The sequence below is a fragment of the Danio rerio genome, chromosome 24, assembly GCF_049306965.1.
Source record: "Danio rerio strain Tuebingen ecotype United States chromosome 24, GRCz12tu, whole genome shotgun sequence".
NCBI classification, from domain to species: domain Eukaryota; kingdom Metazoa; phylum Chordata; class Actinopteri; order Cypriniformes; family Danionidae; genus Danio; species Danio rerio.
Genome location: NC_133199.1, coordinates 33887501 through 33901336, shown reverse-complemented (window position 1 = coordinate 33901336; position 13836 = coordinate 33887501). Strand labels below are relative to the sequence as shown.

The following is a 13836-nucleotide window of genomic DNA, read 5'->3' as shown; positions in this document are numbered from 1 at the left end:
ACAATCTGTTCAAATATCCTTTTGTATGGCTGGTTAAATGAGCATGAAATGATGCATGTACTTATAAAATTCACTATTGTTCTTCACATGACATTGTTGTAAACTTCTAAGAGCCCCAAAAACCAGGGAGAATCATTCGGTTGTCTTCAAAGCAGAATCCTTTTTAATAAGAAGAACTCAGCGTGGCTGTGGCATCATCGAAAGCAAACTCTAAACTCCACAGCAAACATAATACATGTTATACATGTTACAGCAAGTAGGTGAGGTCAGTCATGGTGGGGACAGTCAAACAAAGCATGCAAATGAAGTCTGGGTGCCATGCCTTCTTCAGGTCTGATCTCATCAATATATAAGTACATCATTACAACAATGTGCAAATGATGTTCTGGAGACAGGGAAGACAATAGATACAGCCATGCTGTGTAACTGATAATTGCATCACTTTGGCTTAGCCTGTAGTCAGCAAGGCAAAGGTTAAATGTCTCTCCTAGCTGGCATGTCAATGAAATGATATAATTAAAAACCAAAGAATATAACTTTTCAGCTATACGTAGATTATTATTCATTTGGAATTAGATGATAGAAATTTAAATTTCCTCAACATTTAACTTCAATATGAATTTTTCAAATCAATTAAAGTTGTCTTCCTTTCTTTCTTGTCTAGTTTCTCTGCCTGAAGAACATCAGGACATTTTTGCACGCCTGCTCAGAGATATTCGGCATGAAGAAAAGCGAGCTGTTCGAAGCGTTCGATTTGTTCGATGTTCGGGATTTCGGAAAGGTAAGACACTCCAGTTTATTTCACTTTTAACTCTCACTAGTGCCGTATTTCACACACATTTTTACTCGCCCCATTTTCCAAGCCTCAGCAAACCGGCATGATATAACTGTTTCTAATGCCACTATCATCCATCTTATTCCCAGATGTGTCTGAGTTTGAGTCTGCTGGTGTTTTTGCGGTGTTGTGTCTCAGTTGATTATGTTGAGAGATGCTGAGCTCTTTGTCTGCTGTAATAAAGTCTCAGTGTCTGCATCTCATCCTGCTGGTAATGTGATCCGCTCTTCAATGTGTTTAATGAGAGATCAGTAAAAGACGGATGGAGACACAGACCTTCTGTGAGGGTGTGGGAGATTGTCTTTGTGAATTACATCTTTAAATTAGTTTGTAGACTTGGACTGATTACTGTATATGCAGATTTGAGTGTGTTTAGAAAGTAAAACAGCGTCTGTTGTATCTGTTGTTCTATAGTTCTATCTTTCGTTCTATAGTTCTATTATAGTTCTATCTGTCGTTCTAGAATTCTATCTATTGTTCTATATTTCTATCTGTTGTTCTATAGTTCTATCTGTTGTTCTATAGTTCTATCTGTTGTTCTATAGTTCTATCTGTCGTTCTATAGTTCTATCTGTCGTTCTATAGTTCTATCTGTCGTTCTATATTTCTATCTGTCGTTCTATAGTTCTATCTGTCGTCCGATAGTTCTATCTGTCGTTCTATAGTTCTATCTGTCGTTCTATATTTCTATCTGTCGTTCTATAGTTCTATCTGTCGTTCTTTATTTCTATCTGTCGTTCAATAGTTCTATCCGTCGTTCTATATTTCTATCTGTTGTCCTATAGTTCTATCTGTTGTTCTATAGTTCTATCTGACATTCTATCGTTCTATCTGTCGTTCTATATTTCTATCTGTCGTTCTATATTTCTATCTGTCGTTCTATAGTTCTATCTGTCGTTCTATAGTTCTATCTGTCGTTCTATAGTTCTATCTGTTGTTCTATAGTTCTATCTGACATTCTATCGTTCTATCTGTCGTTCTATATTTCTATCTGTCGTTCTATATTTCTATCTGTTGCTCTATAGTTCTATCTGTCGTTCTATAGTTCTATCTGTCGTTCTATAGTTCTATCTGTTGTTCTATAGTTCTATCTGACATTCTATCGTTCTATCTGTCGTTCTATATTTCTATCTGTCGTTCTATAGTTCTATCTGTCGTTCTATAGTTCTATCTGTCGTTCTATAGTTCTATCTGTTGTTCTATAGTTCTATCTGACATTCTATCGTTCTATCTGTCGTTCTATATTTCTATCTGTCGTTCTATAGTTCTATCTGTCGTTCTATATTTCTATCTGTCGTTCTATATTTCTATCTGTCGTTCTATAGTTCTATCTGTCGTTCTATAGTTCTATCTGTCGTTCTATAGTTCTATCTGTTGTTCTATAGTTCTATCTGACATTCTATCGTTCTATCTGTCGTTCTATATTTCTATCTGTCGTTCTATATTTCTATCTGTTGCTCTATAGTTCTATCTGTCGTTCTATAGTTCTATCTGTCGTTCTATAGTTCTATCTGTTGTTCTATAGTTCTATCTGACATTCTATCGTTCTATCTGTCGTTCTATATTTCTATCTGTCGTTCTATAGTTCTATCTGTCGTTCTATAGTTCTATCTGACATTCTATCGTTCTATCTGTCGTTCTATATTTCTATCTGTCGTTCTATAGTTCTATCTGTCGTTCTATAGTTCTATCTGTCGTTCTATAGTTCTATCTGTTGTTCTATAGTTCTATCTGACATTCTATTGTTCTATCTGTCTTTCTATATTTCTATCTGTCGTTCTATATTTCTATCTGTCGCTCTATAGTTCTATCTGTTGTTCTATAGTTCTATCTGATGCAGGGGCGTTGCGAGGGGGGGGCTTTGGGGGCTTAAGCCCCTGATGTATTGTCAAAAGCCCCTGATCTCTTGGAATATATTGCACTTAAATAAAAATATGTTGTATAACATTTATTTTGTTATGTAAGTACTAAAAATTACCACATACATCACGAACATTCCACTTAACGCAGCGTTTGTGTCAGGTAATTAAACCGTCAGCTGTTCAGCAGTACCTGTTTCTACCGGCAGGTGGGAGTGGCTCTGTTGTCACATGGTGTTAAAAAAATCCCGCCACTGCACATCATTCATTTATTATTTTGAGGAGCTGAAGCTAATGAGGTAGTAATACAACTCTTTCGTGAAACTGAATAGTTTTAACTACTGATGAAGCTTGTTTCCACAGTATAAAATGTGTGTAGTTTTGGTGACATGAAATAACTATAATCAGTAAAATGTGCATCATATCAATGTAAATACAAGTAAAAAATCGTAAATTGTACTAGCTTTCTAGATATCATATATTTATATGATATAGCAAGTCACATCTGTTTCTGTAATAGTTAAATCACAGTGAGTTTATGCATCTAGCTTATTATTATATAACTATATTCTACTGTAACATGCTATGTCAGTTTGAATCAAATTATAAATCGACTTTCTTATGAAAATACCTAAAATGGTTGGAAGAACACCAGTTGAAGTCTGAATTATTAGCCCCCGTTTATTTTTTCCCCCAAATTCTGTTTAACGGAGAGAATATTGTTTTCAGCACATTTCTAATCATAATAGTTTAAATAACTCAACTCTAATAACTGATTTATTTTATCTTTGCCATGATGACAGTGCAATAATATTTGACTAGACGTTGTTTAAGACACCCCTATACAGCTTAAAGTGACATTTAAAGGCTTTAAAGTCAGGTTAGGGTAATAAGGCAAGTTATTGTATAACGATGGTTTGTTCTGTAGACTATAGGAAAAATATATAAAATCTTAAAGGGGCTAATAATTTTGACCCTAAAATGTTTTTTTTTTAAATGTAAAACTGCTTTTATTCTAGCTGAAATAAAACAAATAAGACTTTCTTCAAAAGGAAAATATCAGACATAGGCTACTGTGAAAATTTCCTTGCTCTGTTAAACATCATTTGGGAAATATTTAAAAAAGAAAATAAAATTCAAAGGAGGGCTAATAATTCTGACTTCAACTGTATAAAAATTTTTTTGTCGCAGTCGTGTAAATGATCTGTTAAAGCCTTTTTATTTTTATTCAGATCGTATTTTTATTCTACTACAGCAACAGCTGGATGCCTTCATCCATATTAGAGATTTCCTAGAATGTTCTACTACTTTTGTGAAGAATATATATGGAATTTCTGCTCAAGTATGAATAAAACAGGCATTACATGCATTTAAAGTGCTACAATGCCCACATCACCCTATTTTGAGGAAAACTGAAAAAAAATCCCTCTGAAGAAATTTAAAGTAAACATATTTCTAGCATATAGATCTTTATTTTTATTTTTTTTGTAGCCTTAGCTAGCCTACTATTTTTGATAGAATTGTTATTATGTAAAAAATAGTAGCCTATTGAATATCAATATTTTGCAAGGTATTGAATTTAGAAATTCCATTATTTTGACAACACTACACCTCAGTTAATCACTCTGTCGAAATTTAACATGTTTGTAGCTTTGTATCACATTAGATAACAACGCACACTATAAAAAATAAATCATATTTTCAGATTTGAAGACATGCAGAAAATTACATTTTCAAAAAACAAACAGAAACTTCAAATCAGGAGGAGATAGGAGGTTCAAGAGGTATGATATGGCTCATAACATTTCATATTTGGATTTTACAAGTCTTAAAAACCCTTTATTTATTATTAACCATTTTTAATCCTGTTAATAAGATTAGAATAGGTATATTAGTGCGGTGAATTAAAACTTGGGGGGGTGATGGTTCTTTGGGGCTAAGCCCCTTATCCCTTTCGACCCTAGCAACGCCCCTGATCTGATGTACTATAGTTCTATCTGATGTTCTATCGTTCTATCTGTCGTTTTATATTTCTATCTGTCGCTCTATACTTCTATCTGTTGTTCTATAGTTCTATCTGACGTTCTATCATTCTATCTGTCTTTCTATATTTCTATCTGTCGTTCTATATTTCTATCTGTCGCTCTATAGTTCTATCTGTTGTTCTATAGTTCTATCTGTTGTACTATAGTTCTATCTGATGTTCTATAGTTCTATCTGATGTTCTATAGTTCTATCTGTTGTACTATAGTTCTATCTGATGTTCTATCGTTCTATCTGTCGTTTTATGTTTCTATCTGCTGTTCTACAGTTCTATCTGTTGTTCTACAGTTCTATCTGTCATTCTATAGTTCTATCTGTCGTTCTATAGTTCTATTATAGTTCCATCATTCTAATATAGTTATATCTGTTGTTCTATAGTTCTGTCTGTCATTCTATCTGCCGTTCTATAGTTCTATTATATTTATATCGTTCTATTATAGTTCTGTCTGTCTGTCTGTCTATCTATCTTTACACCTAATTTTTCTTTATTTATTAATATATTCAGTTTGTCTGTAGCTGTTGGCAACTGGTTTTGGTTTTGGTCACTTTTTAAGTGCCTATTGTGTTATAAAAAGTGGGCCCTGCTGTTTCTGGCTGTACACAGAGCACTAATGGAGCGAAAAAAAAAATCGACCATTCGTCTGAACTGTCACTCATTTTTTGACCTTTTACACCTTCTCATTTAAAATAGATGTGACTAAATGTGTTTCCTATAAGACCAAGTTCACACTAATGTGTCTTGAGGCAGAAAAGTATTAAAGGGAGGCGCATGTGCGCTTGAATCTTTTCCTTTGTAAAGATGATTTGACAGCGTTTAGTTCACTTTCAGGCGTGTATTACAGCTTATGTCATGTGGCCTGCTTCACAGCTGCTGTTCACATCTGTTGATTCTCTTATCTCAGACAGGCTCTGTGTATGTATTCATAAGCACAGAAGGGGAGAGCGTTCACACACACATTTACACTAGAAACGAGCAAACACTCGCTACTCTGTGGAACGCTCAGTGAAAACAGCAGAGATGTTTTCCACATGACTGACAAAACATCTGTCCTGCTCATCTGACACTCGCTACAGGCCAATCTGACAACATGCATTATGCTTCATCATATTCTTTCATCTGAACACTGATTTTGCTATCAGTAAGATATGGTCAAATGATGGTATTTTATTAAAATATCAATTTGTTTGTATTTTATAATAAAGTATATGCACACAGACTTTTAATTTCAGCCAGCCAGCCAGCCTCAGTGCTTCCAGTAAACAACTGTCATTCCATTATAAAATTGCCTTGTTTAAGGTCTGATTTCTTTAAAAATTTGTCTGTCTGATAGATATACGATATAAAGTGGGTCTCAGACCCGACAAGAAGCACTGCATTAAATTCTATTTCCCCTTACCATGTCTTTGAAATATGACAGTTTATTTTACCCAAGTATTTTTAATGGAGTTTCTGTGCTAGCTTGCTGCTACTGACAGCGCTTGCAGTTACACAGTCTTTCATCTTGTTTTACGCTTGAACAACTAAATGAATACTGTTGTTTATTTACAGTTGTTCTCAGTCGCTTTGGTGCATTTCTCACAACACTATTTACATTTACACAACAGTTAATGCATTTCTCAAAACAATTAGCACAAACTGCAAAACCTAGCTGATAACCTGCAAAAGTGTGTCACTTGCTCAAAATGGAGAGCTCATTCCTCAAAAGCAAGTATTGATGTCAATGAAAGTGTCAATGTCATCAAGATGAAAAGTTCCGACAACATTGTTTATGAACAAGACAGTCAAATGGCTTTGTCATGTTTTCACACTTTACTCTGTAAATGTTTTTCAATGCAAAAAAGTCAGAATTTGGTGACACTTCCTGAAAATGCTCAAGACTATTTATTATTTGCACAGCCATTTAAAACTACAGTAATGTTAGACATCACTGCATTTAGTGAGGTATCTGAGTACAAGACACTGAATATGTATGTTTCACATGTTTACTGCATTTGCTCTTTGCAAGTCTGATTTATTCACAGCATTGTGCAAAAGAATAAACACACATTTATTTACAACAAACAAACTTCCTTTGGGTGGAGCTGAGCACAACTGTAAACAATATTGCAGAACATATTGAAACTAAACCTAAAACATAACCAGGTCTGTAAATAATTCATACAATTGTTCAATTTAGAAGACATTTTCAGGAAAAAAAGATACAATTTTTTAAACAAAATTTGCTAGACAGATTTTGCCAACTAATTCAACATTTTTGTATGTAATAAGTCAAGTAATCAAATAAGGACTATTAGTTTTATATTAATTTTGCCTGACGTGACAAAATCAAATAATAATGTTATAAAACAGCAGAGAGTTGGATGAAAGCAATTGATGTATGTCTAAAAGCATTTGCAATTTGTTGGAAGGAATGAGAAACTGCTACTATGATGTACACAAATTACTAAATGTTTTGAGAAATGTATTAACTGTTGTGCAAATGTCAATAGTGCTGTGAGAAATGCATCAAAGCACTGAGAAAAACTTTAACTGAATGTATTGTAAATACATTACAAAATCAATGCTGTAAAAGAAACCTTAAGAAATTTAAAATAGTCACATTAAGCTTCGACTGAAAGTTTATCATTGTTTTGACTTTTTTTTGTAATATTGTGTTATTGTCATTTATGTATATATATATACATATACACTCGCTCCAATGGGTTCTCGCGGCTCTCTGTCCCACCCACACTGGTCACACCTTCCAAATCGACCAATCACAGAGCTTGCACTACGTGTCGTTGCAACTTTTAGTTAAATTTTTTTGAGAAGTTTGCATCAATATCGGCGTCAGCCACCATGAGGGCTATGCGTCCGCACGAAGGGTACGTCCATTTTGATCCAGGACAACTTTATTATTAACTTTTGAATTAATTTTTTTTCTAATTTCTATTTTTTGTTATTTTTTGTTATTAAAAAGAGCTATTTTATAATGTCTGTTTTCAAACATCAACATTTTGTTTTATTAAACTTTTTAATATGTATAGTTTTAGTGTATGGTAATAATATTAACCGTTGAGTTTATTGATTTAAATAAATGTTTATTTAATTAAATGTTGAATTATTTTTTTATATTTTATTTAATTTAATTTTTTCTTTTGTTAAATTTAATGTTATTTTATTTTATTTTATTTTTCATTCATTCATTCATTTTCTTGTCGGCTTAGTCCCTTTATTAATCCGGGGTCGCCACAGCGGAATGAACCGCCAAATTATCCAGCAAGATTTACGCAGTGGATGCCCTTAAAGCTGCAATCAATCTCTGGGAAACATCCACACACACATTCACACACACACTTATACACTACGGACAATTTAGCCTACCCAATTCACCTGTACCGCATGTCTTTTGACTGTGGAGGAAAACGGAGCACCCGGAGGAAACCCACGCAAATGCAGGGAGAACATGCAAACTCCACACAGAAACGCCAACTGAGCCGAGGCTTGGACCAGCGACCCAGCGACCTTCTTGCTGTGAGGCGACAGCACTACCTACTGCGCCACTGTCTCGCCTTTATTTTATTTTATTTTATTTTATTTTATTTTATTTTATTTTATTTTATTTTATTTTATTTTATTTTATTTTATTTTATTTTATTTTATTTTTAATCAAGTGACTTTTTATTTTTATTTTACTGCTTACAACTGATGTCATAACTAAGAGCTTGGCCTGATGTTCCATATCCCATGATGCTATTGACACATCAGTCATGTGATCCCATCATCAGCATTTCTCTATTCTGAGCTTTCTGCTGCTGCTGCTGTGGAAATCAGTTCAAATGTGACATGCAAGCATTTGCTTCTGCATTTTGAGAGCGCAGCTGAATCTGCATGTTAAACACAGATGAGTGAAGCTCATCAAATGACCCTCCAGCTGCTGTGCTCAAGTCACTGCATTTCCTCAGGAATTGTGTTGATATGAGTCAGCAGGTCTCTCTGGCTTATATGCTGTCACTATAGTTGAGGTGAATATGGGTCATATTAAGCAATCTAAATTAGAGATATAAGTTTGTACTAAAGTTGCACCATGCCAATATAGGATTTTTAATAGTAATATTGATAGCTAATTCTAATTGTTTATATTTTACTTGCAAATTGACCATTGTGATTACCAGTTAAGTTTTTCTTTTTCTCACAAAGCTATGAAGAAGAAATGTAAAATATGAATACATAATCATCCGAGGACAACACTCACACTTAATACATAAAATCACTTCACTGAACATGTGCACATAGACATCACCTATATAGTATATGTCTGCAGATTAACTATATTTATAACCAATAACTTTTACTGTTAAAAGCTATCGCTTCTTAAGTGGTGACGTGTTGGTGACGTATGTAATACTGTTTCCGGGTCCAAGCCGCCACTCATTTGAGTTGAGAAATCATTTGTTTATGATCACTTTTTATTGATAACACAAATTAAAGTTAATTTTATATAAATTCATAGTGTACACAACAATCTCCGGGTTTGCTGCATAACAAATACCAACATTTTAGCAGTTTATAAAAAAATGTATTACTTTCTGGCCATTGGATATTAGGCATGGACATATATATTGCAATCGTGATTTTTGGAAATATTAAATCGCTTTGTAAATTTTTATAATTACCATTTCATGAGTCTCCCCATTCAGATGGGTAGAGCGCTTGGACCCGGAAGCAGCTTTGTGTGACGTCACACTTAACAAGCGGATTTAACTTAACTAACTTAGTTAGTTAAAGATATTTGTAGGGCTGGGTGATATGGCCTTTAAAAAACAAACAAATCCCAAAACATTTTTTTACAAAAATAAATTTATTTACAATTTAAATACCCCCCCCCCCCCCCCCAATTTAAATTATAAATAATTATAAGATATGAACTGTAGAACTGTATCAATAAAGCAATAGTATAGTATATAAAGCAAGATTTATCCGGGACAATAAATAAATGTATGTATTATATACCACACTTATGTTGCAATATACAGTTGAAGTCAGAATTATTAGCCCACCTTTGAATTTTGTTTTGCTTTTTAAAATTTTCCCAAATAATGTTTTACAGAGCAAGGCAATTTTAACAGTATGTCTGATAATATTTTTTTTCTTCTAGAGAAAGTCTTATTTGTTTTATTTTTTTTATTTTATTAAATAAATCAAATCAGATATAAAAAAATGCTAAAACAAGCTGTCATTTAAAGATCAAAGCTAACAACCTAATAATAATTGCATACAATACTTTTATAAAAATAATATAAATAAAACCATTTCATACAATTACAGTGAATGTAAACTACAGTGAAAGTAAACTTATTATAATATTTATTTTTCAAAATTATTTTTGGATTATTATTATTTTTTTTCAATGAGCTTGCACTGAGAGGATTATTCATTTTATTATTGTGTTATATCAGTTTATATTCATTCATTCATTTTCTTTTCGCTTTGTCCCTTTATTAATCCGGGGTCGCCACAGCGGAATGAACCCCCAACACTATGAACAATTTAGCCTACTCAATTCACCTGTACCTCATCTCTTTGGACTGTGGGGGAAACCGGAACACCCAGAGGAAACCCACGCAAACGCAGCGAGAACATGCAAACTCCACACAAAAACGCCATCTGAGCCGAGGCTCGAACCAGCGACCTTTTTGCTTTGAGGTGACAGCACTATCTTCTGCGCCTTTGCGTTGCCATCAGTTTATATAAATTACTCACATTAGAATAGTGAGTTGGATTTTATTGCTTTTATTAGCGGGGTGTCTGCATCTGCTAGATTGGTCTAGTGCACTAAGCGAGTTTTGTCAGTGTTGATATTTACAGTAATAAACGTCTTTGCGGCTGGGTCACATAATTTATCCAGAAACAGAAACGTTGAGTTCCAACATTAGATTGGTAACAGTTCCTTTTATATGTGCATCTTCTCTATTAATTGTCTTATTCATTACATCTTACCTTGAGAAATACAAGGTGTAGCGCGCAAGTTCAAATAAGCATGTCTGTCGGTGAATGCGTGACTGAGAGCTCTGAATTATAACATTTTTTTGGCCGGTGTGTTTGTACATATGTGTGTTTTTTTTTTTTTTTATTTTAATAGAGGGCATAACATCTTAGAGTTCTACTCTGTTCAATGCAATGCTGTTTGTGTGTTTCTATGGCAAATGCGAGGGGAACTTGTTACGGTGAAAACCATGTTATTAGTAGCTAATAACCTTAACATTTCCGAATTTGATTATAATGCCATAATGTGCAGCTTTTGTAAAGCTGCTTTAAAACAATATTTATTGTGAAAAAGTGCTAAACAAATAAACTTTAATTGAATTGAATAATCTGATATCAAAACAGTAGACAGGCTAAATAAAAACACAACTTTTGGTGACTGTTATAGATCGACATAATGCTGACATTTCCTTGGTTAGTTCTGTAAACAAAACATTTGCACTTTAGAGGGTAATCTCAAAGGTAATCACTTTTTAATTATGATTGAAAACATCACAGAATTGGGCGAAGTATGAAATGAACTATTTGTACACCCCTTTGAACTATAGAAAATTGTGTGAAAGTCCAGAGCAGATATCGGCAGAAATAAATTAATACACACACACACACACACACACACACACACACACACACACACACACACACACACACACACACACACACACACACACACACACACACTCACACAAAATAAAAACTATCCAAAACAAGCTGTAGATCAGAGCATCTTTCGTTTGGGCATGTTTCATTTGCTTTTATAGACTCTGATTGAAGAAAAAAACAAATCTGAAATCAGAATAGCAGAAAATCGCTTGTGCTTAAAGTATAGAGAGAGGAAAAATGGACAGAGTGAAGCGCATCTGTCCTGCTGTTGGAGATTCATAGTTAAATCTATCACTGTCACTAAAGAGAAAGGCAATAATCAATAAGTGCTCACACCTGTCTCATTCTGTCTTTACTACTTTTATCATTGAATGGACACTGAATGCACCATTGAGTCTATAAATATTCATGCATGCACAAGTGTGTTCACTGCTCAGGGTGAAGTGCCCTTCCTGGCTCTTGTTCATGAACGGATGTGGGGTTTATCAAGTATCGAGTGACAAGGTTTCTCTATAATGGATGTAGAGTGGTTACTGTAGGGTGGGTGTGGGGGTCTGTCTGTGAAAGAACTATTGAACGGTGATGCTTGTGATGGGAAGAATACCTTAAAATAGGATGCACCAAAATAAACAAATTATGTTTTTGTTTTGTTTGTGTATTAGCTTATTTTATTTATTTGTCATTTATTTATTTATTTATTTATTTATTTATTTATTTATTTATTTATTTATTTATTTATTTATTTATTTATTTATTTAATTTATTTATTTTGTTTATTTATGTATCAATATTTTATTTATTTAATTTTATATCTATCTTTTATTTATTTATTTGCTTGTTTATCTTTTATTTATTTTTTGTCTTTTGTTTATTTAGTTATTTATTTTTTAATTATTTAACTTTTATTCATTTATTTTTTTTATTTATTTTTCTTTTATTTATTTTCTTTAATTAATTAATTCATTAATTAATTTATCTTTTGTTTATTCATCTTTTATTTTTGTATTTTTATTATTTATCTTTTATTTAATTATTTAACTATTATTTATTTATTTTTTTATTTATGCTCTTTTCCATTTATTCATCTTTAATTTGTTTATTAGTTCATCTTTTATTTATTTATTTAACCAACATTTTTCTTTTATTTTGTAATGTATTTTTATTTAAACTTTACAATTTCTTATGTTTTTATTATTTAATTTTGTATAATTTTTGAAATATGAAGCTTATGCCATTTTTATAGCCATTTAAATTTTATATCTATTTATATATGTAGTGCAACTATATTTTCACAAAACTGATCATATTATAATGTGGCTTCATTTGTATTGCAATTGTAAAAATTATGTATGTAAAAAAATATGATATGCAATGATTAAAATACAGTACATAGATTTTATTCAGTACTGATGAGGATCAAAAATGAGTTCTTTACTAGGTAGCCCAGCATTACAAGCTAACAGCAGGCTGTATAGCAAACAGGTGCATGTGTTCGCAGGTGTTAGACAACTCATCTCAACACAGGAGATATGACATGTTACTCTCGGTGGTTTTACCCCGGAATCATAGTTTAGTGGAGTGTTGGATGAAGTGCAAGCCTGAGGGGTACACACACCAGCATCTGTCTGAGAGAAACTACAGCTTCTGACATCTACTATTAGCTGGGAGAGTGTTGAAGAGAATGTGTGTGTGTCTGAGATCTTGACACACACATACACACAGACACGCATAACTCTTCATATGCTGTAGAGTGTGTGTGTGTCAAGAGCTCTGACTCTCCTCGACACACACTGATGATCTCCACATTCTCACTCAGCCGAGAAGAGAAGAGGCCAATTCTAGCAGAACAGACAAGAGCTTTCCACTTCATCCACTTATGCTGTTTTATTGGGATTCCAAAAGGTGTTTTATATTGTATAGTTGCAGTTTATTCATTCTTTCATTCTTTTATTTTATTTTATTTCATCCTTTTTTAGTTTTAATTATTTTCCTTTTCCATGTTTAGTGCAGCAAATGCCCTTTCAGTTGCAACACTGGGAACAATTGCTGTTTATATACAGATATTTGATTTATTTGTATTAATTTATACAAGATTTAGACAGCTAAATTTATTATTATAGTTTATTTATTTTATTTATTTACAGTATTTTTTATTTACAATATTTATTTACAGTATTTATTTACATTATGTATTTATGTATGTATTTACAGTATTTATTTACAATACTTATTTATTTATTTAGTTACAGTTTTTATTTACAGTATTTTTATTTACAATACTATTTATATCATTTATATATTTATTTTTCACAGTATTTGTTTTTTATTTACATAATTTTTTACAGTATATCTTAATTAACAGTATTTGTTTACAGTATTTTTTATTTACGATATTTATTTACATGTATTTATTTATTTACAGTATTTTCTATTTACAATATGTATTTACAATATTTATTTACATTATGTAT

The 13836-nt window shown here is 32.5% G+C and overlaps 1 protein-coding gene across 2 annotated transcripts in view; it reads left to right on the top strand.

Moving 5' to 3' along the window:
• The window catches only part of vav3 (vav guanine nucleotide exchange factor 3), a 178463-nt gene that overhangs the window by 30847 nt on the left and 133780 nt on the right, over positions 1-13836 (top strand). For both annotated transcript variants that reach the window (XM_073940907.1, XM_073940906.1), the window contains exon 2: positions 665-781. In XM_073940907.1, the coding sequence (XP_073797008.1) occupies positions 665-781 (117 nt within the window). The remainder of the gene's footprint in view (positions 1-664; positions 782-13836) is intronic.